Source organism: Hyaena hyaena, unplaced genomic scaffold (genome assembly GCF_003009895.1).
Source record: "Hyaena hyaena isolate Hyena2069 unplaced genomic scaffold, ASM300989v1 scaffold_301, whole genome shotgun sequence".
Classification (NCBI taxonomy): Eukaryota; Metazoa; Chordata; class Mammalia; order Carnivora; family Hyaenidae; genus Hyaena; species Hyaena hyaena.
The window spans coordinates 1,492,868-1,519,619 of record NW_024080932.1 but is presented as its reverse complement, the minus strand read 5'-3'; the positions used below and the strand labels follow the sequence as shown (position 1 = coordinate 1,519,619).

Here is a 26,752-nt window from a genome sequence, read left to right as displayed (position 1 = left end):
CCTCGTGTCTCCAGGATCCACATCTGCGATTGGTTATTTGGGTCATGTTTTCAATGGTGGCTGTTCTGTGCATGTAGGCAATTTCCGTGTCTATAATTATCCAAAGATGCTCAGTACCGCCCTTGAACCAACCCCCCACCTTACCCACTCAGTTCCTGTTCCCCAAATAATTTATAGAACATTCAAAGGGTTTTTTTTTTTTTTTTTGCAGTTTGCCTCCTGTCTGCAGTACCTTATTTCCTGATTGTTTATCTTCACCTGTACGGGAACTTGTGTCCTTGGACATGTGGGTAGGACACTTTAGTGTCAAACAGACTCTTAGCTGCATGGAAATTTTGTAGATCTTTCTTCACAGACTCTGTAGCATCAGACAAACTTGTCTTCATTGTTTCCTTTTGAGATAGTCTCTCTTCTTAGCTTCCTTGGCAGTAATCTGTTCCTGCCTCCAACAGCACCACTCTGGGGTCTTCACTGATGTTTGATCCCTGTCCAGGCAGTGGGAGCTCCCCGAGATGCATCCTCTTGACCTGGATCTTTCTCTCAGTGTCCCCTCATTGAGAGCTTTCCTACCCATGCACGACTGAATTGAGTTAATGCTCCAGATTTTCTGCCTCAGGGCTGATCTCTCTCCCTGATTCTTCTCTGCACCTATTCTGCTGTCTGCTGTGACTTTTCACACAATTGCCTTTTCCTTCCCTGGCTCGCTCACTTATTTAAGCTTATTTTTGAACTCATACTTATTGTGACATACTTAAAAAAAACTGACTCCACCTTGATTCTGTGAAACTTGAGGTAGAGCTGATTTCTTAGTCTCTTAACATGGCAGCATATTCCCGGTGGAATTCTAATCTATCCTTTCTGCTAAGCTGACTTATTTTGTTTCTTAATGTTTCCCTCTCTCTGACATGACATTCAGGCTAGAAACTCTCTAGGATTCTCCCAGGCTCCCAAATATCAGCGGAGTTCTACTGGTGGTATCACCGTCTTGTGTTTGCTCGCTCATTCCTGTATCCTCATCACCTCATTCAGATCCTAACAATTTTCTGCCCTTCCTCCATTCTCTCTTGCTCAAACCATCTTGCCCACCCTACTTTATTAGTCACCTAACAGCCTGATTCCATTTATTTGTTCCTCTGATCAAAAGCCTTCTATGATTTTTCACTGGCTATACGATAAAGATCATATTCTGTAGATTGACATTTGAGAACTTCCATGATCTGTCCACAATGTGTGACAGCAGCAACAAGAACGGGGTGCCTGGGTGGCTCTTCTGAGAGAAGAAGAAACCTTCTGACTTGGTTTCAACTCAGGTCATGATCTTGAGGTTTGTGATTTCAGTCCCCACATTGGGGTCTGCACTGGCAGCACAGAGCCCAGTTGGGACTCTCTCTCTTTCTTTCTCTGAGCCTCCCCTACTCATCCTCTCTCTCTCTCTCTAATACACTTAAAAAAAGAAAAGCAGCTATTATTTGTTGTACTGCTTACAGTATGCAAGGCACTAGGTTATATATCTTTATATCTATAACTTCATGTAATTCTTACAGATAAGCAAAGTTAGGCACTGTTAATATTCCAGTTTAAAAGATAAGTAAGCTGAGATTCAAAGAACTTAAGGCCTTTTCCAATGTCACCAAGCTTAGATGTATTGGAGCATGAACTTCTATCTAGGACTTTATAAAACCAAAATTCATGCCCTTTGCATCTAGAGAATAATGCTTTGAATTGTTAATTATCTTTCTCCCTGGGACTGTGACTTGTCATGTCAACTAGAAAGTAAACTCCCTGGTGGCAAGGGGAAAAGAAATCTATTATTATTGCCTCCTTTTCACAGAAGGTTATCTGTGGAAGGCTCTGTTACTGAGCCTTTCCTGACATTTGCAAAGTGTATGTACATGGTTTATCTTCAGTTTCCTCCCTGGGGAAGAGGACTCATCATTCCATCCCCATACGAAGCTTCACAGTCTAATGACATCATAGATGAACTCATGAGTTTTATACCATGAAGTGCTCCTCCAAGAGTGGAACCTCTTTGTTGGAAGCAACATGATCTATAATTGGAAGATTTGAGTTCTCATGCTAGCTCCCCCAGAAACTAGGTAATAGGCCATCTGCAAATCCAATCATTTGTAAATGGAAGAGATTACACTCCGACATCCATGATCTTTGCCACTTTTAATATATCTTGACTTTTATGACCCTCGATGAATGCCTTCAGGCAAAGATAGTCTGTAAACTTTAGGCAATCACAGCTAAGCCCTCCAACAGAAGAAAACCACCCAATTATGAACCCAGTATGCTTCCCAAGTTAACATAACCACCTTTGCTCTTCATTTTAGAGACTTATGGTGGAGTGAAAAGGTAAGGAGCTTTGGTGTTGAACAGGCTTATTAAAGCTAGCACTTTGGTGTTTCTGGGTATCCCTGGCAAGCAATTTTACCTTACTACACCCCGATAAAGGCCATTCTTCTTGCTCCAGCTTCCACTTTGCCATAATTACAGTCCAAAAATATTCTGGAAGTTATTTTCTCTTTTGTTAGAAAAAAAATAAAGTTTTCTAAGTAGACAGGAGTAGTTAAAACCTTCTGGGTCTGCTATTAGGCATAGCCCATCATAAAAGTGTGAGGAGAATGCTCTACCAATGAATGACCAAACCTCCTTTGCATATTTCATCATGGACTTAAGACTCAAGCTACCTGAGAATCCCTAATGCCAAGTAAACTAAATATATTCACTCAAAATAGAGTTATCATTTTTCTTTAAATAAGGAGAAAGCTGATTTTTAGGACCATAAATGCTCCTTGATGATAAATTTAGGTAAACTTGAACCTATTCAATATTTTGTATGCAAAAATCTAGCAACAGTTTGATGCATTTGTGACTTTCTGAGTAGTTTGGGCAATCCCACTTCCCAAATGCAGTTTCATAAATATTCAGAGGGTGGGTGATTGTAGTAAATATGAAGAAATATGCAACATGTCATTACGTTTCTCAATCAGATATGCTAAACGGCTCTTTCATTCATTGTACTGAATAAAGAATCCCAGTGTGGCAGAATGATTTCTATAAAAGATTCATGTATGAAGTTTAAAAAGTAAATTTGATTAAAAAGGAAACCTAGTTGAAGCAATCCATTGAAAAAGTTATTTTAAATATAGCATGGAGAAAATATTCAAATATTAAGCTGCTCAGAATGTCTCCATCCAATTGCCTTATTTGCATTCCGCTTAGGTATTCCATCGATCGTCATACTGACCTCGACAGGTTTTTCACTATTAATCCAGAGGACGGTTTTATTAAAACCACAAAACCTTTGGACAGAGAGGAAACTGCCTGGCTCAACATATCCGTTTTTGCAGCAGAAATCCGTAAGTATTCTCCTAAGGGTTTTGATTCTACTTTACCAAGTTGTATTCCATCAGACTCTCTATATATTCTGGAAAATGACAGACAGCTAAGATAATATACATTTTTTAGTCTTAAGAATATTTTTTAGTCCTTAAAATTTGTTCTTGGTCATTTATCGAAGAAGACATATAAACACATAGAGATATTTCATTTTCTCTGGCAGAACCAGGTATACAGATTTGGCAAGCAAGGTGATAGACCTCAGCAGCTTGACACTATAGCCATCACTCAGGGACTCTCTACTTTAGGCTGCCACTCAGTATTGTTTAGATCCAGAGCAGCAGAACTCTTAGAGCCAAGATTTGTGGGTACTTGTTTACATATAGACCAGTGGTTCTCAAACGTAATCACACATTGGTATATAATGGAGGGCTTGTATTTACTGTCTGAATTCTCTTCTTTCAGATAACCGGCATCAGGAAGCCAAAGTCCCAGTGGCCATTAGGGTCCTTGATGTCAACGATAATGCCCCCAAGTTTGCCGCCCCTTATGAAGGCTTTATCTGTGAGAGTGATCAGACCAAGCCACTTTCTAACCAGGTAATGATGCTTTCTCCTTTCCTGGCTATGAACAAGGCATTTGGAAACAGACTTTGGTCTTGAGAGCTTCACCTGAAGATACCTCCCGCTGCCCAAGAGGGCTTCAGAGCCCTAGTTTAGTTCTGTAGCTGTGCTCTTGCTAAACCCAGGCTGCTTAGCCAGCCAGGAATTATTCAATAAATGATGTGCCAATGTCAGCATGATTTATTTATGGGCCACCTTTCTCTTTCAGCCAATTGTTACAATTAGTGCAGATGACAAGGATGACACAGCCAATGGACCAAGATTTATCTTCAGTCTACCCCCTGAAATCATTCACAACCCAAATTTCACAGTCAGAGACAACAGAGGTTCGTACCAAGGTTCCTATGCATTCAGAGAAGTAAAAATGGAGAATAAATGGCTTTTATATTGCAGAGCACAAGTGTTTTCCCTAATCTTAATAATGCCTCTCTGTTGAAGAACAAACAAGAAGTAATAATGCCACCTTTATTTTGAGACTTGTGGGCTCATTTGATGCATATGAATAAGTGAGTCAAATTTTATTTTACTCTTTTTATTGGCTTTGATATTCATGAAGCAGTGGGGAAACCAAGTGGGGAAGCTTACAGGGTCAATATGCAAACAACCTCATTTATCTTTTTTTAAGAGGTTGATAAACCCTTGGGGGGAGCATGGCTTTATGAATATTGATATCAAATAAAGCATTAAAAGAGATTAGTTCAACTTTGTAAGGCAATGTAATCTTTCAGCTGGCCTTCCCTTCCAAGCATGGTTTTAATGCAGTGTGGTTGGGTTCAGAGCTTGATACCTAAAGGTAGTTGCAGAATTATTGCCTGAAGGGCATGAACAGAGCATTGTTTGGCCACTGTAGACATGGTGAAATTTAATATCATGGCTACTTCTTATTTCATCAAAGAAGTTCTAGGCTTACAAATTATTTGAAGTAGTTATTTTTCTTGTATAGGCCCAAATGGATACAGTCCTTTGATAAAGTTGGTACCAAGCCAGGATCAGAAAATAAGTTTCTTGACTTCCGGGCAGGCTATGTTGGTCTGCAGCTGTTTCTAGAAACCTGTGACAATTCAGGTCTTTGAAACAGGAAGATGAATGCCATCATTTGACATAAAAATAGAAGGTGGTCCCCCTGAGCACACATACTTTCATAGCTACATGGAGCTAGAGTATAGATTGATTGCTTTCCCAGTGACTGAGATCAGGATTATAGGAGTTTACATTAACCTAATAGTATTATTGCTTTCCCCATATCTGTTAGCACTCATCAGTATCATAAATACCAGTAGCTATGTTCCAGACAATATGCCAAGACCCTTCCCACACTCGATCCATTTCATTCCGTCAACACACCATAGGTGAATGTTATTACTAGAATTTCTACTTGAAGATGAAGAAAATGAGACACAGAATCACATTAAGTAACTTGTTCAAAGTCAGTGAGGCACACAGGAGTTAGACCTAGGTTTTAAATCCAGGTTCTACAGCCTTAACTACTGCCCCTACTGGGTTGATTATTAAAAGAAAGGAGTTCCCCATGCTGCTTGGAGTTAAGGGGATATGATCTAGCATACTTCATTATTATTTCTCGAACTGATTTGAGCATTTAGTTATGACCTTTTTAAATCAAACACATATCAAATGGAACTGTGGAATAAAATGTCCTAGGTGCTATGATAGACTTTCTCTCCTGACGCTTTGCTTTCTGTAGTGGATGTGCTCTTGAGAGCCTGGGTGTGAAGAAAGTAATACAACAGACCTGTGTTTTAAGGGAACCCTTTGAAACAACCTGTCACTTACTTGGTAAATGAGTCCTATAATTTCAAAATAGAAATGGTACTTGGAACACTTTAATTTTATATTTCATCTAGGAATTGTCTTTTACTTTTTGGCTTTGGTTAATGGCACATATGAGTACCTTAAGCCCATTAAACAGATAATTCTGTAGAATGATATAGCTGAATCGTTCTTGACTGGGGTACACATGTCTAATATAGGAATTTCCTTTCGTAAACATGAATTCCTCCAAAGCAGGGAGACCCTCACGCGTAGTGGGCATTCAATAAATGTCTACTACGCTGAATTGAGCAACATAGTGTACATAGTGTTTTCATACCACTTTCTAAGATATGTGTATACTTCATCTGAGTTTATGAGGATCCCTACTTCCACTCTTGGATTTCTCTTAATTCCCAAACTATTTTGTGATAGATTCATAGATTGCCACATTGCCATGAGCCTAGGCTTTTGCCAGTGTTATGGTGAAGGAGATACTTATTATAAAATATTTCAGCATGCATTTAGTTTTATCAAAATTGAAGTGATCGACTCAGTTGTCTGGAAAACACTGCTGCCTTACAACACATGTGTCTTACACACCTCCTGTTTTATGATCTGTTTACTCAAATATTTGTGGTCATACTTTTATCTGTGTTTTCTTATAATCTCCGACTGACATTTGAAGCCTATCTCCTGGACGCAGGCCCAGCAACATCCCTGTATGGCTGGACATCTCCTGACCCAGCAGGTGTTTCTAGGCTTTTCTCACTGTGCCAACATCGCTTCCATCACCTACCTTGTCTTCTTTCATTTTATGTGTGCAATAATATTTAGTTGCCGTTAACCCTCTGAAAACATTATACTATTGTTCTCGAGGGAGTTATAAGCATTTTACTTTGTCACAGTACTTCGAGAATGCACTCAGTATTTTCAAAAAGATTATATTACCATGGACGAGTCAGCCCAGTGCATAGTCTATTTCCCCTGCCCTTTCCTGCAAGAAACTAATCCTATGCAGAGCTACCACTTTTCAGCAAACTGCTACTTTTTAAGAAAAATGACTTTATTAACTATGGCAAACAGTTAATGAAAACTCCTATGTTTAGAGCTATTACAAAACCTTAAAGCAAATACAGTCCTATAATTATCATTTAATAGAGTCTCTTTCTGCTAGCTCCTAAAAGTAATTACATATTAAAGTAATCCAAAAGGAATAATCACATTCCACATCCTATTAATAGCCTACTGAGTTACCAAATTTCTCGGCTGAAACTGTTTTCCATAGAAAACATGAGATAATGGTTTAGATCACGCTGAGTAAAAGCATCAGGTTTCTTTCTCCTTGAGTGTTTACTTCCATTATGCCATGTAAATAATCAGGATTGCGTTTGCCTAAACTCAGCATAAGCATTACACATCTTTAGAAATAGGAGAAGAGAAGCCATCTTAATACATCCAAGCCTTTTATGTCATTTTCCCTTACTCCCGTCTGTAGCCGAGCTTCACAGGTGACTCAGCAGGCAGATCTAGAGTATGACACTGGATGACTCTTCAACATTTAAGTCCATCTTGGGCTGTTAATTTCAAGAATGGTACTGTTTGGGCAGATAAAGACTGATCTGTCCGCAGTTTTGAGATGCATTTACTTTGAAAATATCAGACTTACGGTTTCTTTTAAAACAAGAAATGTGTAATGGATGTGAATAGTGCAAAGAAAAAAAATACTGAGACTACCTCTTCCCATCTATCTGACTCTTCATTAATTTATACAATTTTGTCATGGCCATTATTTCACTTAATTCCTCCTACAGCCCCACAAAGTTAGTCCCAAGTATTTTTATCCCCATTTTCTAGATAATGAAGGAGATTAGACATGAGGAGCTTCAGAGATTTGCCCAGGGCACACTGCCCATCAGTGAGGCAAAAAACAAGTTTGGGTATTTGAAGGGTCCCATCAAGTGTACACACTATACTATGAATGTAAAGGTCGTGTCTTTTCTAGATAATTCTTTTTAAAAAAAAATCTGTGTTTACACTGGAGTCAAATAATCACAGTCTTCAGAAGAGGAAAAATCTGAAATTCAATGTATCAATCTAAGGTTCCAGGGGAAATTGTGAACGGGGAAAAACTGTACTTCATGTTTACAGACATAATGGTAGTAAAATATATTTGCAAAGAATTTTATAATTTCCTTCTACTACATAATTAACACATATTTTTTGCCAGAAAGTTAGAAAATACAAATAAGCAGGATCATTATTATAAGTAATAAAATAACTTGATAGTATACTATTCAGAAATAATCACTGCTATTTTTTTATCTGTCCAGACTTTGTCTTGGGACTATATATATATATACTTACTAGCATCAATATGCTTATGTCAACATTTTCTTCTAAATATCTTCTTAACTTCTATAAAGATGTCTGATCTCAGTTAACCACTGTGTAAGTACATTTTCACACACCTTTGCCAAATATCTAAATACTACTTTAAATTTCTACAGTGGAATTACTGGATCAAAAGCTTTTGATATTTAATTGACAAACTGCCCATCAGAAATATGTATACTATCAGAAATACTTATAATACCATTTGTAAAGTAGGTGGGGTCTCATTTTCTCACATTTAAGCCAACTCTAGATATTATTGCTCTTTTAAATCATTGGCAACTTGATAGGTGAAATACAATCACATTTTAAAATTTCAGTGCCTTTCATTACTAGTAAACCTAGGATTTTTTAAATAAGTATTGATCATTTCTTTCCTTTTCTTTTTCTTTTGTAAATTGGCTATTAATGTTCTTTGCCCATTTTTTTTTTTGAATTGCACATTCACCAATTTGCAATGGATTTGTAAAGTCTCTTCATCTTTTAATGTTATTGACCTTGGATCTATGATACAACTGCATAGATTTCCCAGTGCTTCAATGCCCTTTCGATTCTGATTGCGCTATGTTTGTAATTATAGATGTTGGACTTTTTGTACCAGGTTTTCCTGTTTAATGTTACCTTTAGCAACACTCTCCTCATCCAAAATTGATGTTAGTATTCACCTATCTTTTCTTTCTTATATATCTTGCTTCCCGTTTCAACCATTTATCCATGTGAAATAAATATACAACGTCCACTTGTTGGTCATTTCCTAAATATCACTAAAGAAATGATCGGTCTTTTCCACCTGCTTTGTCACACCGTGTTTTTTATCATCTATGTTACATAGTCTGGTTAACCCTCCCACAACATGGGTTTGAATGTCATGCATCCACTTACACATGGATTTTTTTAAAATAAATATAGTAGAGTACTGTAAATGTATCTTCTCTTCTTCATGATTTTCTCAGTAATACTGTCTTTTCTTCACCTTACTGTATTGTAGGAATACAATATATAATATAATATACAAATTATGGGTTAATTGACTGTTTATATTACCATTAAGACTTCTGGTCAACAGTAGGCTATAAGCAGTTAGGTTATGGGGAAGTTGAAAGTTATACGTGGATTTGTTACTGTGTTGGGGTTGGTGACCCTATCTCCATGTTGTTCAAGGGTCTGCTTGTATTGGATTTTTTTGGATTTTCAATTCTTATCATTCTGTTTACTCTCATGCTGGTATTATAATTTACTATTGCATACACATCTATGTGAAAATCTGAAAGATGTTTCTCCACATTATTTTCATTTTATTCCTCTTAGTACTCTTAACTTTTGGTTTCTTTGTTCCTCCAGATAATCTTTAGAATTATTTTTCAGGTGCCTGATAAATGTTTTTGTGAATTTTATTGAGTTTTCCTTAAATTTATAGATTCATTTAAGAACTAACAGTTTTAAAATATTCTTTCCATCCAGAAGCATGATCTGACTTTCCATTGAATCAATTCTTTTTCTAATGCTGTCAGGAATGTTGTGTAGTCATCTTCTGTGTGTTTCTTATTAAGCTTATGGCTAGATACTTTATATTTTGGATGCTGTCATGAAGTGGATTTTTAAATTGTTTTTTAAGTGAAAAGTTTTAGTATAAACTTTAAGTATGTTAATGAATTTGTTTATTATTGGACATTGTTCTAAGGTGATAAAACTTCCCAGCTGATTTTCCTGGATTTTCTAAAGAGACAACTACATAAAAATTAAATCCTTTGCATAGATTTACACTTTAAGAATGTGTTAAATAACAGCAATGATAATAGCCATTTTTATTTTACTTCTTAAGAGTTTTTAGAGTTTCACCATTAAGCATAATATTGGTAGTAATATTAAAATAATATGTGTGTTGTGAGGTGTGTCTGTGTGTTTGTGTTTTAGGTAATTTCCTTTCCATTATTATTTTATTTAGAAAAAATGGATGTTCACTTTTTATCATATTTTTTTTGATTCTAACCAGAGAAGAGTATTATTTTGTCCTTTGACCTAATGATTTGTTACAGGAATTAAATGGGAATATCCTAATATTGAACTTCATGTTTTTAATTTCCAAACCTCCTGTTCCAAACAGTGATCAGGTGATAAAATATAGAGGAAAGAGTAAGGGTTAGCGATTAAATGTTTGGCTTTACTCTTTATTGCTAGAAGGGGAGCAATCTTAACATGAATCCCTGAATATGTGACACACAATTAATCCTACTACTGTTTTAATTTTACAAACTGTCAATTATTATATCACTCCTAGGTCCTAGATCGAGCTGCTGTTTTGAGAGGGGGCAACAGTAAAATACCAAAAAGTGGGCACAACTGGAACATATCCCAGGCTCTGAGAACCTCTGAGTCGCATGCTCTCCAATAGGCCAGCTCAACTAAAGCTGGAAGCCTATCAGATCATAGTGTTTTTTAGCTATTGAAACATCTCTTAGTCATTTGAGCAACATAGGACAGTTTTAGGACCTTGCAATAAGTTCCTATTTAAACACCAACAAAAATACTCAGGATTTTCAAGTCAACAAATGAAAAGAGCAGCCTTTTTCACATTATGAAGCACCTTCCCTATTTCATTTGACCTTCTTCATCCTTAATGTTTCTTCCATATTTCAAGTCAGTCTGACTTCCAGTAAAAATCAGATAATTTAAGGGATTCCTGGGTTTCTCAGTCAGTTGAGTGTCTAACCATTGATTTCAGCTCAGGTCATGATCCGAGAGTCATGAGATGGAGCCCTATGTCAGGTTCTGCACTAAGCATGGAGTCTGCTTGAGATTCTCTCTCTCTCCCTATGCCCTTCTCCCCCAATCCAAGTCTCTCTCTTTAAAATAAAATAGAAAAAACTCTTTTAAAAAATGAGGTAATTTCATATTTCCCTGATTACAATCTCCTTCCATCTTCCATAATCACAAGAAAATGAGCTTCTCTGCTGGGAATGTACACACCTCCTACCTATCCCTCCGCTTTCAGTTGTCCCCATAAGTGAAGTCACTGAAGTGAAGCTTTGACAGATATTTCCAGCCCATCTTGGGTGCTTCGTCCTCTATGCTCAAGGAACACTGCAGTTGTTTTTCATATTTTCCTTATCTTGCATTCTAAACACTCATTTCCCCATCTTCTCCCACTAGAACATGAGCTCTGTGGGGACAGTGTCCCAGCACTTAAGAACAGTGGGTTGACCAATGCAAGGGTTCTCTCTCTCCTGCATTGAATCAGTGGCTGGGGAAACATGTGATGTGCTCAGAAATTTCAGGGATCTATTATTATTAGAGGAAAATGAGTATGTTATGGCATAAGCTTCAGGCTAAAAAAGACACCCACCTGAGGCTCCTGGGTGGCTCAATGGGTTAAGCATCTGTCTTCAGCCCAGGTCATGATCTCACAGTTCGTGGGTTCAAGCCCTGCGTCAGGGCTTTGTGCTGACTGCTCAGAGTCTGAAGCCTACTTCCGATTCTGTGTCTCCCTCTCTCTGCCCCTTCCCCAGCTCACACTCTGTGTCTCTCTCTCTCAAAAATAAGTAAACATTAAAAATCAATTTAAAAATACACCCACCTTTTAATGCCAGAATGTTCTGAGGAGTCAATATTGCATAGTCTACCTCTTGTTTCCATTCATTAATTAATGTTCCACAAAGTTATACTGGACATCCAGAGGTTGGATACAGGAAGAGATGATGTTGAAATGAACTTATTTTGCAGGTATATTATCTCAGATGGGCCAAGTTGCAGATCAAATGAGCTCTGATACCTGATGCATTCAGAGTGAAGTCTGACCTGCTAAAAAACGCAAAAACAAAACAAAACCAAAAGAAAACAACAGAAAGTGTACATTAAAAGCAGGTTTGGCTGAATATTGGAATAGCCAAGGATTCACCCTGATTAGATCAATTGGCAAACATTGTTTTTTCTCCCCCGCCCACTGTTTTGTTGGTTTTTGGGTTTTTTTTTTTTTTTTTTTTGGTCTAAGCTTAGAAAATTTCTTTCTTCTTTTTTATGAGCAACATCAGATAGCATCCCAATATGCTTCTAGTTTTTTTACTTTTATCGTTTAAAGATAGCCAAATAGATTTCTATGGAGCTCTTTTCCCCTCATAATTGCTTCAATATGGAAGATGCTCTATTGGCAGATCAAAATGGCAGATGTCTTTTAATTCTCTGCCATTTTCACTGTGTAAATAATTATGTTCCTTTTCTGCCTGAATTTCATTGCAGCAGTTTGTCCATTACAACACAGCTTCTCTGGAAACTCACTCCTTCACCAGCCCAACAGAAAAAAGATAGGTCATTTTGGTGGAACAGACATGTTATTCTTTCAGGGTTTCCTCTGGTCACTGGTTTAAGTAACTCCTGGGTAAGTCAGGCAGAGAAGGACAAATACCACATGTTTTCACTCATATGTGAAACAGGAGAAACCTAACAGAGGACCATGGGGGAGGGGAAGGGAAAAATAGTTGAGAGAGGGAGTCAAACCATAAGAGACTCTTAAATACTGAGAACAAACTAAGGGTTGATGGGGGTGGGGGAGAGGGGAAAAGGGGTGATGGGCATGGAGGAGGGCACTTGTTGGGATGAGCACTGGGTGTTACATGGAAAGGAACTAGAAAATAAACTCTAAAAGAAAAAAAAAATTAAATAAATAACTCTGGGATTTCTCAACTCACTAAAAGACCCAAAATATTTTTGTCCCACTGAATTCCTTGGTAGTTTTCCTTATCTTAAACCAAGAAATACTTAGGCAATATGTTTCTTTTTTCCTCCCAAGGAGAAAATTCTCATACAAAAATGGAGAGAGAGTTAATATCAAGGGAAGTGGTCATTCATAACAATGAAACACCTATTAGTGCCAACCAACAGTGCACACTTAGATGTCTGATACATAGACAGTTACATATGTCTGATACATGACATAGACAGTTATCTCTACAATGTTATTTATTGCATTTCATATTTTGCCAGTCCCTCAGTATCAAAAGTGTTAATTAAAAGATCATGATGATCTCCTCCTAGAATATAGCTCTTTAATTCAGTTGGAAGACATTACAGCCATCAGAGTATGGGTTAAACAATTTTCTTCATTAATATGTATACAGAAGCTATTAAGGCCATCTTTGAATATAAGTAATATCAACAATATAAGTGCTCCAAACGTTAAAAGTATTAATTCAAATTTCTATTATTTCATTCCCTCAGATTGAAGATGGCAAATACATGGCATCAAAAATTTCAGTTAAGTTTTGAAAAATCACAAGTCTAAATGAGCATTAAAAAACCTAAATAACTAGGGGTGCTTGGATGCCTTAGTCGGTAGAGCGTGTGACTCTTGACCTTTGTGTTGTGAGTTGGAGCCCGACATTGGGGATAGAATTTACTTAATAAATTTTTTAATCTAAATAATGAAACTTTCCAGCGATGTCTTTTGTAGCATATATAGTTGTAAAAATATTAAAGCTTAAAACTCCATTAAGACTTCTGAGACACATACTACATCTATGTAGATATAGATATAAACACACATATATTTCACATACATATGTATATATATTTTTTCCATTATCTTGATAGAACTATTGCAAGATTTCTAGGGAAAGTGGAGAGGGCCCAGAGGATTATTCTCCTAGTGACTGCATAACTAATTGTCTTCAAGTGTGTGGGAGCTTTTAAGTGGTAGATGGATCTGCTTTGTCTCAGATTTAAGCAAAGGTAGAGTCAGTAGGTTTGGGTTAGAAGTGAACAGGGGCGCCTGGGTGGCTTGGTCGGTTAAGCGTCCGACTTTCGCTTGGGTCATGATCTCACGGTTCGTGGGTTCGAGCCCCGCGTCGGGCTCTGTGCTGACTGCCAGCTCAGAGCCTGGAGCCTGTTTCAGTCTGTGACTCCCTCTCTCTCTGACCCTCCCCTGCTCACGCTGTCTCTCTCTCTCTCTCTCCTAAAAATAAATAAAACATTTAAAAAAAAAAAAAAAGAAGTGAACAAAGTAAGAGCAAGGTTTGGCTTCAATTCTCCAAGTGCTTTACAGTCTCGAGAGAGAGGACTTCATCTGATCAGGTTGAACAATGACAGAAGGACAGAGGAAACAGAGTGGCCAAGAAAGAGCATCTTAAGAGCTTTAGCGAAGCTGCTGAGGTGACTAATTCCCTCGCTTTAGCTCAAACCTTTCTCCTGACATTCTGGTGAGACCACAGTGTACTAATTCTGTGCTACAAGTTTTAAACACACAGGGTCTATGCCTTATGCTGCCCATTTGTTCTGCTTCCAGTGTTTGTTTGGTGTGGGGTTTTTTGTTTGTTTTGTTGTTGTTGTTGTTTTTTGGCTAATACAAGATTACACCCAATGTGATCTATCTATCAAGGACTGGTTACCTATCATAGTTTCCCCTTTTAATGTCAGTTATATGTATGTCTCCAATGGTCTATATCATCATCATAACCTTTATGTTTGCATCCCCAAACTGGCACCATGGAGACCATCATCATCAGGTCTCTTTACATTTTGTTAGTGTAATGACAAAGTGTGCAGGTAAAAATGGCATGTAATTAGGAATCCAGGTTGTAGACATAAAAGTTTGAAATCTGAATTTATTTTCCAGTAATAGAAACACTACAACTTGTGCATGACATATGCTAGTAATTAATGACCCTATTTGCAAGGTTTTGCCTAAGTGGGGGGAAAATGAAACTGGTTACATGACTGTGGCCAGGAATAAGAACACTGGTGTGAGGATGAAAAAGTGACCTGCTAGAAAAACATTTTCTTACCATGGGAAATGTGTTGCCTAGGACTGAGGAGCGTGAACTATTTTCTTACTTTTGGATGATGAGCTCTTCTGTGTAGACCCTTGCATTCCAAGCTGCAATGACATTTCCAGGAATTCACTTTCCTCGGTCTGCCAATAAGTTTCTCTTCTTCATTAGTTTATAGCTCAAAGAGGATCGCTTCCAGGAAAGAATTAATATTTACTGAGCATCTCCAAAAGTCTGTCGTTGTGCTAAGTACCTTTATGAATGGAATCTTTTTAACATTTAAAATTATTAGTTTCCTGGGTGAGAATATAGAAACTCGGGGCATTTACTTAAGACAACTGAAGTCAGGCAATTAATATGTAAACAGTTCAAGATTCAAACTCAGGCCTGTTTGACCCCCAAAACTGAGAGATTTGCTTTTGGAAGCTTTATAAAGGAAAAGGATCTGAGAAATCTCTTGACGGAAATTTAAACATTGATAACATTTGCCTTTTTCTGCCTCATCTTATTAACCATGGAGCCAATTTGGCACTTTCCTGAAAAGAGGCTCATGGAGCCTCTTTTATCCATGGGTCACCTATAAACCTTAGGAATATGTATGTCCAAAGTGAAGGGACTCTCTCAAGAATAAATAAGCAGTGATTTCCAGTGAAAATGAGTTGGATGAAAGAGAATTCATAAAACTTAGAATGTAAAGTTGATTTTCAATATGACAAGTTTTTGTCATTGTAGCTAGTTTGTTTCTTTTTCAGTTTGTTTTCCTAGATTTATTTTCATGAAATTCCTGCCCATAGTGATGGCTCTTTTTATTAGCAGAAGATCAGTGATCAGACTGGACCACAAGAAAGACCATCAGGGGACATAGTACTGACTCCTCTAAAATGGCCCTCCCAAAAGAACTCACTCTCCCATTGGTATAGGGGCCACTTGGATCTACAGGAGAACTGTTTTATTCATTCAAACATCGTTGAGCCCTAGGTGCCAAGCCAGGCTGGTTACACATGTTTCTGGTCTCCTACAGCTACTCGTATCCAGTTCACCAGCACTGGAAGATATCAATAATGGGTGTTAAATTTTCTGGTAGACGGATTCCCTGAGCTGTGGAATAACTGTAGCTTTTATTATGTTATTTGATTCCAGGAACAAATATCAACTTGATATCAATCAGTGATCTCATTTTAAAGATAAATAAGTGAGGCTCTAGACAGGAAAAATGATTTATTGTAAAGCATGTAATTACTGTATGCCCATGAAGAGAATTTGAGTCCATTTCTTTCCCACCTCTTAAACTAATCTTAAAGTTCATATGTAGGAACACGTTTGGCTAGAAGAACTTGTGAAAAAGTTCTCGAGATTCCCAGGACACCTGTGTGTTTCAGTCGGTTAAGTGTCCCACTCTTGATTTTGGCTCAGGTCATGATCTCACAGTTCATGAGTTTAAGCGCCATGTTGGGATCCACACGGACAATGCAGAGCTTGCTTGGGATTCTCCCTCACTCTTTCTCTCTTACTACCCCTACACTCCCTCCCCCAACCTCTCTCTCTCTCTCCCTCTCTCTGCCTCCTCTTTCTCTGTCAATATAAATAAATAAACATTAAAAATTTCTCAAGATTCTACTGGTCCATCACTTTGGAGATTGTGAATGAGTTGGTCAGCTGGGTACTCTGGTTAGCTTTTCTGTCACAGTTTCAGTATGCCTAAGGGGACTCACTTGTTCAGAATATGAAACATCCCACATTTCCAGGCTCATGTCCTGCTCAGCTCCATGTTTTCCTTTAGTGTTTGATTTTCATTTACAATCATGTGTAAGCCAGCATGCTGTGATCTGGAGACACTCTTTGGTGGATGGCCCATTGAAGAACAGATTTAAAATTATGCCTTCCACGGGTTTACAAACAGCCTCCAAAACAACACCCTGGGTGACAAGATGTGACCCAACAGATAATCTAAGTAAATGATCTTTTGGGGATATTGCAAGTATCAGAGAAGCATATTTGGCCAAACAATTTAATTAATTTGCTTTCTGTGTTAGATTTTTTATTTTTTATTTTATTCATAGTGGCATTAGTGACATTTCAGATCATTAAAATGGGGTAGATGCTGTCTCTTTTAATTTGTAAAAATCTTATTTGAATTCAAAAAATGTATGAGAAGGGAAAGAAATAGTATGTTTTGAAATAAATTATTTTTATGTGAATTTTTTTGTAATCCTTAAGCAGAGAAACAGGGTATAGGCTGGAACAGGAGAGAAGAGTAGGGAAACAGAATTTTCAGTTAACAGTGTTTTGGGCTAGTTTATTTTTATTTTTTCATGATTTTTCATAGTATGTAGAGATTTTCTTCCAGTGATAAAAGCAATATATGGCAGTCATACTAAATTCAGAAAATATAGAAATGAAGGCTCGCTGTTCTGCCTTGTTTTGTTTGAGATGCTGGCAACAAAGGACAGAGACTCTTCGTGATATGGCTCACTAAAAATCAGTGCATGCACACAGCTCCCTTCTGCAACACTCAGAATATCTGCTCAGCCCTAAGTCAGACTGAATCTTTTATATTTAATAAATTTTGTCTCTCAGAAACTGTATTACATTTCCTTTCACCTAAAATATATCAATTTAATTTTGAGATTCTAAGATATTTCTTCATGTGACAAAGTTAATTCTTGGTACTGTCGATCCATTCAAACCTGCTAGCTTTTGGGCCATCAGTTGCCCATAACATTCATATTGCTATGTTATTGATTCTAAACTCACATACAGAGCCAGGCCATACTGTGTGTGTGTGTGTGTGTGTGTGTGTGTGTGTGTGTGTAATTTGATAGAACATATTTAAAATTTCACCTGTTTTGTAATTACCAGTATTTTCCACCCAGGCATACAGACTGCAGGGGCACCTGAGTGGTTCAGTCAGTTAAGCAACCAGCAGTTGGTTTGGGGTGTCTGGGTGTCTCAGTCAGTTGAGTGTCCAACTTCGGCTTGGGTCATTATCTCATAGTTCACAAGCCCCACATCGGGCTGTGCTAACAGCTCAGAGCCTGAAGCCTATTTCATAATCTCTGTCTCCCTCTCTCTCTGCCCCTCCCCCACTCATTCTCACTTTTTCTCTTGCTCCCTCTCTGAAAAATAAATAAACATTAAAAATTATTTAACATCCAGACTGGAAAAAAATGTTGGCTGGTATAGATACGCTGAAAACATGATGAGGAAGTAGCTGGGGGCACAGGTTACAAAAGATTGAAAAATATATAGATGCTGACATCTGAAGTTTTGGTTAAACCTTTCTCAGAACACAGTCATGCCATTTGTTCAAAAAATATTTCTTGAATGTTTATTGTGTGCCCATTCCTGGAAAGAGAGATGAATGAGATGAAGTCCCCTATTCTTAAAAGTTCACAGTCTAGGTGAGGTCAAAGTGGTTATGTTAACAAATAATAACAGAATAGTGGGGTACCAATTTCTATAAAAATAGATAGTGTTGGATACCTGGGTTATTGATCATTTGGTTAGGCGTTTGACTCTTGATTTCAGCTCAGGTCATGATCCCAGGGTCGTGGGAGAGAGCCCTGTCTTTGGTTCCACGCTGAGCATGGAGTCTGCTTAGAATTCTTCCCACTTCTCTCTCTCTCCCTCTCTTGCTTGAGTTCATGCTCTCTCTTTCTCTCTCTCTCAAAAAAAAAAAAAAAAAAAAGAATACACAGTGTTATGGATCACAAAGGAGACGTTGGGAGGGGTCTGGAAAGACCTCCCCAAAATGGTGACTTTGGGTTCAGCTTTGAGGCTTGAGGAGTTTGCCTGCCATGCTAACAGGAACAGCTTCCTGGGCAATAGAACGGTGGGTAAAAAGGCATGTGGGAAGTGCGGTGTGCTTGGGAAAGAGATGACAGGTCTGCATGTCAGGCTGAGCCGACGCATGTGGAACAGAAGGATATGACCCTGGAAGGCTAAGAAAGTCTTAAGAATAGGGAAGAATCTAGTGGTTTACTGTGTAGGGGTCGGGCTATGCTGTGTGGACAGCAGAGAGAACTGGAATTATTTTAAGCAGGAGGCATGGCATGTTCAACTAGGTGGTGGATGATGCTTGAATTTCAAAGAGACTATATACCTGCTATGGGGTTTTTGTAAAATATTTCCACTTTAAAGATGTTTTCCTTTACAACTCATGAGTGGGCCCACAGTTTGGGCAAGGATTGAGTGTGAACTGGAAATGTCTTAAAACAAACACAAAAACAAAAACAGAAAAACAAAACTGGCCAAAGGCTTGTCATGAAGTAGGAAAGTACAAACATGAAAAAGATTTTTCTGTTTGTTTCTTCTCACACCCACCTATACATTTAATTATCTTCTACAGTTACATAGAGTATGTGGTCCAAGCCCACACTTTCTTGTGGTATCTGATGAAAGGCAATACCCAATCAGAAAACAGTGTGCTTAGCTTGCCTGTGTGGGGACATCTGTATCTATCCCATAAAAAAAGAGCCAATTTCTGAGCTTGGATTCAAAATATGGAGACATTATTCTGCAAGGCCAGATGACTGGGGCTTCTACAGACACCTAGATTAAGGATTCTGGCTGTTGACCCTGATGACGAGAAGTTCACTCTCACATCTGCCAAGCTGACTGCACAAATATTTACGCTGTGATTCCAACGGTCTCCTTTCCCCCAACAGATAGCACCGCAGGCGTGTATGCCCGGCGCGGAGGCTTCAGTCGGCAGAAGCAGGATCTGTACCTCCTGCCCATTGTAATCAGCGATGGCGGAATCCCGCCCATGAGCAGCACCAACACCCTCACCATCAAGGTCTGTGGGTGTGATGTGCACGGCGCGCTGCTGTCCTGCAATGCCGAGGCCTACATCCTGAACGCTGGTCTGAGCACGGGGGCGCTCATCGCCATCCTGGCCTGCATCGTCATTCTCCTCGGTAAGGAGACTCTGCTGTCACCTGCAGGAAGGGTTTTGCAACCAGATGTGCATCCTGGAAACAACTCTATTTCTGGACTGCAGGCTGGTTACCAGAACTGTGCCATGTACTGTGGCTACAATTTGAGACAAGACAGAGGAGGTGCCTGCTCTGGTGCATTTTATAGTTGGGTGGGGGGCACCTTAAGCGTTTTGAGCAGGTTTAGGGAAGGGTTCTGGTGAGTGAATTGGCATGAACTGCAGGACAGCACAGCAGCAACCACCTGGGGGTGCTGCAGGGGACATCTGAGAAGGTTTTGTCAAAGAGGAATTCAGGCAGAGGCCTGGTATATGAACAGCAGTTTGCCTTGGAAGTGGAAAGAGAAGAGTTAGGGACAGAATGAATAATCATGAGGCCACACACATTATCTGAGGGATTAAGAAAATGGATGAGGTTGGCCTGGCCAAGCTGAGTCTTGACTCCTCCTCTGATTATCTGGGAGCAAGGCTCAGTTTATGCAGACCCCTGGCCTTTCCTGCACTTGCAGGCTGAGTTAGCTGCCCCACTTCTGCACTTTCATCTCCTCTCTGGTTTATTCTGTAAGAAGAGCAGTGTGCTCATGCTAATAACATTTACCATTGGTGGGCTTCAGGAAAATGACATCACGTGGAAGACAAATTGGGATTCAAACCCAAGATGTCTGATGCCAAATTTATGCTTGTTCCATGATGTTTAATTCTACACTAAATGAGTTTAGGGGACCCAGCCGCACAGGGGAGAGCCAATCAGTTCAGGTCAACATAGAGTTCCTGAGAATTATCTGGGTACCCGGTCCCGTGTTCAGCCCTGGGGGATAAAGAGAAGAATCAGACATCACCTTTGTCCTTGACAGTTCACAGCCTATCAGGGAAAATGTGAGAGAACAGATAAATTAGAGGCATGGGGTGAGTGCCATGATAGGGACATCGGTAAAACGTGGTGGGGATACAGAGCAGCGATTGCCTCACATTGACTGAGAAGGTCAGGGACATCTTCCTAGAGGATGTGATATAATTGTTGGAGGCTGAAGAATTTTCCAGATGGTGAGAGAGACTGGGATGGATAGATGTTCCGAGCAAAGGGAACAGAATGCAAAAGAGCTCTAGGAAATTCATAGTCTGGGGAGGGGGAGCCAGATATACAAACCATGGTATAAGTTATGATGACAGAAGAACAGGCCAGGTGGGTGGTAGAGTGCATGCCAAGAGCCCTGTCTGGTGTCAGAATGAGATGCCAAGACGGGTTTCCATGAGAAAAGAGAGATAAGAATCAGCCAAGCATAGGAAGTGAAGAGGAGTGGTCGGGGTGAAGGTGATGTCAAGAACAAAGAATAGGGGAGGGACACTGCTTGGTGAGCGCTGGGAGCCTCAGTCTGCACAAGTGCAAACCCTCAGCCCCTCATCTCCCAGTGATGGTGGACCCACTGGGGCTCCCAGACCACCTGCCCGATTCAGCCACAAGCATTTTCTTTAGTTTAGCCATGGGTGTGGCAGAGTGCTCTTCTGGAATATTCTGGAAACATCTTGTGGGGAGGCTAGGTTGCCTGATCATAGGAGAATCGCCTCTCTCAGGGAGGAGATGGAGCTGCTTCCTCTGGGTTTCAGCTGATGCTAGTTCCCTATGTGCAAATAAAGAGATTTGTCTCCTAAGGGGTCATTACAAATGTCCCCTCTTCTATATGGTGGTCTGAAGAGAATCCAGCCACATTTATGGTAAGATTTCTTACTGAGGTAGAGTAGGATCACTGTGCATCCTCCCAGCCCCCACCTCGCTGGGCAGGAGCTAGCATCACCTCTTATAGAAGGTAGGACCTGAGGTCTCTGAACGTCCTCATTCATAAACTGGGGGGAGACAGATGTCTTCCTTTGGAAGAAGAAACCTACATAAGCCATTTTTAAGACACTGCAGACCAATATATTTAGAATCTTCCCAATTCTTAGGAAGATGACTTCAAATAGTGTCAGATTCATTTGTAAAATGCTCAAAATAGTTCCAACTTGCCAGTTTGTTTTGATATCATATTTTCCTGGCGGCATTTTGCAGAGGAAGAGGCAGGTGGAGGACAGTTTTACACATCCTTGGGGATTCCAGGTAAAGCTCTCATTTCATAGACTGATAGACTGGTTCCTATTCTGAAGCGTGGACACGCCATGGCTTACAGTTAAGCAGAGTTCTCCTGGTGGGGGTGGGAAGGATCCAGGAATACTGGGTTTGACTTGTGCTTACTTTCTTGCTCTTTCCCTGTAGTCATTGTAGTGTTGTTTGTGACCCTGAGAAGACAAAAGAAAGAACCACTCATTGTCTTTGAGGAAGAAGATGTCCGTGAGAACATCATTACCTATGATGATGAAGGCGGCGGGGAAGAAGACACAGAAGCCTTTGATATTGCCACCCTCCAGAATCCTGATGGGATCAATGGATTTATCCCTCGCAAAGACATAAAACCCGAGTATCAGTACATGCCTAGGCCTGGGCTCCGGCCAGCACCCAACAGTGTGGATGTCGATGACTTCATCAACACGAGAATACAGGAGGCAGATAATGACCCGACTGCCCCTCCTTATGATTCCATCCAAATCTATGGTTACGAAGGCAGGGGCTCAGTGGCCGGGTCCCTGAGCTCCTTAGAGTCTGCCACCACAGATTCAGACTTGGACTATGACTACCTACAGAACTGGGGACCTCGTTTTAAGAAATTAGCAGACTTGTATGGTTCCAAAGACACTTTTGATGACGACTCTTAACAATAACGATACAAATTTGGCCTTAAGAACTGTGTCTGGCATTCTGAAGAATCTAGAAGATATGTAAACAGGTATTTTTTTAAATCAAGGAAAGGCTCATTTAAAACAAGCAAAGTTTTACAGAGAGGATACATTTAATAAAACTGCAAGGACATCAAAGTGGTAAATACTGTGAAGTACCTTTTCTCGCAAAAAGGCAAATATTGAAGTTGTTTATCAACTTCGCTAGAGAAAAAAAACCACTTGGCATACAAAATATTTAAGTGAAGGAGAAGTCTCATGGTGAACTTACAATGAAGGGAGATCGTTTATGTGTTATGAACATCTAAGTCTTTCTTTCTTCTTTTTTTTTTATTTGTCAAAGAAGCTTCCAGAAAATTAGAAAGGACAACAGTTCTGAGCTGTAATTCCGCCTTAAACTATGGACACTCTATATGTAGTGCATTTTTAAACTTGAAATATATAATATTCAGCCAGCTTAAACCCATACAATGTATGTACAATACAATGTACAATTATGTCTCTTGAGCATCAATCTTGTTACTGCTGATTCTTGTAAATCTTTTTGCTTCTACTTTCATCTTAAACTAATACGTGCCAGATATAACTGTCTTGTTTCAGTGAGAGGCGCCCTATTTCTATGTCATTTTTAATGTATCTATTTGTACAATTTTAAAGTTCTTATTTTAGTATACATACAAATATCAGTATTCTGACATGTAAGAAATGTTACGGCATCACACTTATATTTTATGAACATTGTACTGTTGCTTTAATATGAGCTTCAATATAAGAAGCAACTTTGAAATAAAAACAGATTCTTTTTTAATTCTGGGTTTCATTCTTAACATTGAAACATTTAAGTACTTCTAATGACCCATTTATATTTCTAATTTAAGATAATTGTGATCTTTTAATAACCCTATTTATGAGATGATGTAGTCTGCTGCTTTTATTGTTTATTTAAAATCAAATATGTTTTTCAAATGTTTTTTTTTTCCCAGACAAGATTCTGTAACATCATGTAAAGCTTTCTTGTACATTCTCACTGTTAGCTTCCTGGCTTCTCTTTGCACACATCTTCTGAAAAAGAAGGATGCAAAAGATCTAGGTCAGTGTCTGATTTTGCAATACTTGTTATATAATAGGCATTTATCTTGTATATCAGTAATTCAGTGGTTATGAGAGATGAATCCATGAGGAAATGAAATGAACAGACCTCTAAAGTTCCAAGATATAGATTTTATGCCCCATACCGAGCATTTGGGGGTTGGGAGAGGGAAGGGTCAAAAATCTAAATCTGCCACATGTAGTTATCAGATATCCCATGTTATTCTATTTTTCCCTACTTTGATCTTGCCAGGCTCTCATATGACTCTGACAGTTGAAACTGCTTCTATTTTCCTCCTATGAATTTCACTCCTCTTAAAATAATGTGGCATTTTAAATTTTGATAAAAGGAAGAGCAATTCATTTCTAAACCTTAAAATATGCTTTGGGCAATAAGCTCAGAATGAGGGCAGGGACCCTGGTGGATTCTGAGGGTCAATGCCAGTATGCCTACTGTCTCTGGAAGTCCCATCTGGCTGCCTGGGGATTGGGACTTCTGTGGAGGACACTATACCTGTTGGGTTGGGCCAAAGGTCAAAATGTAGCAATACTCGGGGAAAGACCACACAAAGTTATGCTACAAGTGTTTTCCCTCTTTCCCCTTAGACACAGGGCACATGCTTTCTCTTGGATTGCAGACAATTTTTAGATTATCTTTTTCTTTTTTTTACTTTGTTGTGGAATTTTGTTTCAAGCATTTCTTGATATCCTGCTACATACTGTTTTTATGACTCAGTCAAAATGCATAAAAAGAAATGTTTTTATGAAGTGCTCACTTTGATTTTACTTTGCATTTAAATCAAATTGTCTGAACACTTCAGTGGAATAAATTCTGTGGACAATGTCACTTTGGAATCTTTCATTTCAGTGAAGGATTGCACATTCTCAATACTTCCATAATTGCAGTTTCTGTTCATTTTTTTATATAGTTTTTGTAATCCAAAGAATATTTTGCTAGATTTGCACAGATCTCCAATTGAATTTGAAATAAAGAAATAATTCAAAAGGAATATGAATATCACTTAAACAAGAATACAGCTGTAAGTAACCCCATCACCACGGAGGATCCTTTTTGTCTAGGAATGTATTTAGATTAGATGTGACAACTACATTTTTAGATTTTTATGTTTGTTTTAAAAAAAAAGGCTGTCTAATTTTCAATAGTTAAAATACTTGTTTTTCTTTTTTTTTTCTTTTTATCTCCTCTTTTTTTTTTTACTTTAAGCCTCTGTTATTTGTAGAACCCTCTTAGAAGCTTGGAAATAAAATGTCTTTCCTGACTAGTGGAGTCCTCTTTCATTTGGAACATATTGCCTTAAAAGCAATCTTAGTTTAAGTGGTTCTTCCTTATTTCGATATAAAGTAATCAGTGCTTTATGACATCGATTCATCTAAAGAAGGAACACTGTTCTGTTCTCCTTGTACTTGAGGAGTGGGCATTGTTTACAATTGTCACTCATTCGTCAAAGTCTTATTTGATAGACCCGGCTAGTGACCGCAGGATGCACAATGCATCTTGCTATCTTCCTTTGACATCTTTTGGTCTTCCCAGTCCTGTTTCAAAATATCTGTCCTGTTGTCTTGTAATCACCTATTGATCTCTGTGCCCACCCACCTCCCCAGACAATGCAACAGGATACTCTCCCACCTTCGAGTTGGAGGGGACAACATATATAAAAGATACAACAGGAGATGGTGAGATGTCAACAAGGAATGGAGGAGGGAAGGCCAATTGCAGCAGTTCTGGACAGATCTTGTGTTTAGCTAAATTGTATTTTTATAAGCCAGTGTCCCTGGGGATGGTGGGGAGGTTAAGAAGTAGAGGATCTGCATTGCTTGGAGAAACTTGCTAAAAATACACATGCACATCGCTCTGTACATCAGGTGGGATCAAGTCAGAACTATTGTTAGTTGTTCCTGGGTAAATGTGAGGATCCTTCACTTCTTTTTGACAGCGTCTACAGGGCGGTGGTAGTGGTGGGTGGAAGGCAGGAAGTGAGTTGGGGTCTCTGAGCACAAGTCTGGCAGGCAATGTGGAAGACAGATTAGAAACATCTAAATAACCAAAAGGGTATTTATACAAGTCAAAATAAGATATAATATGGGCCTCCAGTAAGTCAGTAAATCGAGGATGGGAAAGAGGCAAGGCTACTCCACACCTGTGCTGCCATCAGCTGGTCTAGACTGTCCTCACCTGTTACTGAGGACAGAAACAAACCCAAAGCCATTCTCTCTGACTTCCAAGCTCTTCCCACAAAGAACCCAGAAACATATTAACACACAACTCAGATCACACGACTCCATAACCAAACCTCTTGACTGGCTTCCCAAAGTCCTGAGTAGAGAATGCTGGTCTGATTTTATGCTTCCTCTTCCGAGAAATTGAGTGAATTGTGATCTTGGTACCTCCCAAAAGGAGATGTGGGTTTATGGGGAAAAAGTTGAATTAAGTTTGGGTTGGACTTGTAAGCCGGAGGTGCTTGTGTGACAGATGGAACTGTCAAGTAGGTCATCAGTGGTGGGGATTTGCTGCTAGCTGGCCACAGAGGCGGGTACTCGGCACGTAGAGTAGAAGTCATCTGAGAGCAGTTTAAGTCTGTGAAGTGACGGTATTTCTAACTGGGTTTCACTGCTCTCTGCCAACTTAAAGGACTATTTTGATGGTGAAATAAGTAAGTCCCTTTGGTGCCTAAGAGTAATGCTGACTTTAGTTTTATTAATAAGGATTATTAGTAAGCATAAACCTTATCCATGTATGTCAAATGCTTTGAAAAATTAGAAGAGCATATTAATTAATTCACTAATTATTTTCTTCCGTTAGAGGATTTTTGAGCTCATACTGTGTGGGAAAGCATGTATGAGACATGAAAAATTTATGTCATTCCTGTGAGAAGGCAAAGTAAGGGATACCTGCCCAGGTTACACTGGCGGGGATGGTGAATGAGAGGCTTCATGTCTCTCCCAAGCATCAGCAGGGAGTGGTTGCCGCAGCTGGATGGGAATGGGTCCCATTCCTTCCACCTTGGTCGAGGCACTTATCCTTTAGGTGAAAGAGCCAACAACGATAGTCCTCA

General features: G+C 39.0%; 1 protein-coding gene across 3 annotated transcripts in view; it reads left to right on the top strand.

Moving 5' to 3' along the window:
* Window positions 1-24,522, top strand: part of CDH11 (cadherin 11) — a 154,965-nt gene extending 130,443 nt beyond the window's left edge. For all 3 annotated transcript variants that reach the window (XM_039247652.1, XM_039247653.1, XM_039247654.1), the window contains 5 exons: window positions 3,229-3,365; window positions 3,811-3,944; window positions 4,177-4,294; window positions 19,555-19,806; window positions 22,072-24,522. In XM_039247652.1, coding sequence (XP_039103583.1) covers window positions 3,229-3,365; window positions 3,811-3,944; window positions 4,177-4,294; window positions 19,555-19,806; window positions 22,072-22,568 — 1,138 coding nt within the window. In that variant the 3' untranslated portion in view covers window positions 22,569-24,522. The remainder of the gene's footprint in view (window positions 1-3,228; window positions 3,366-3,810; window positions 3,945-4,176; window positions 4,295-19,554; window positions 19,807-22,071) is intronic.
* Window positions 24,523-26,752: the final 2,230 nt, after the last annotated feature.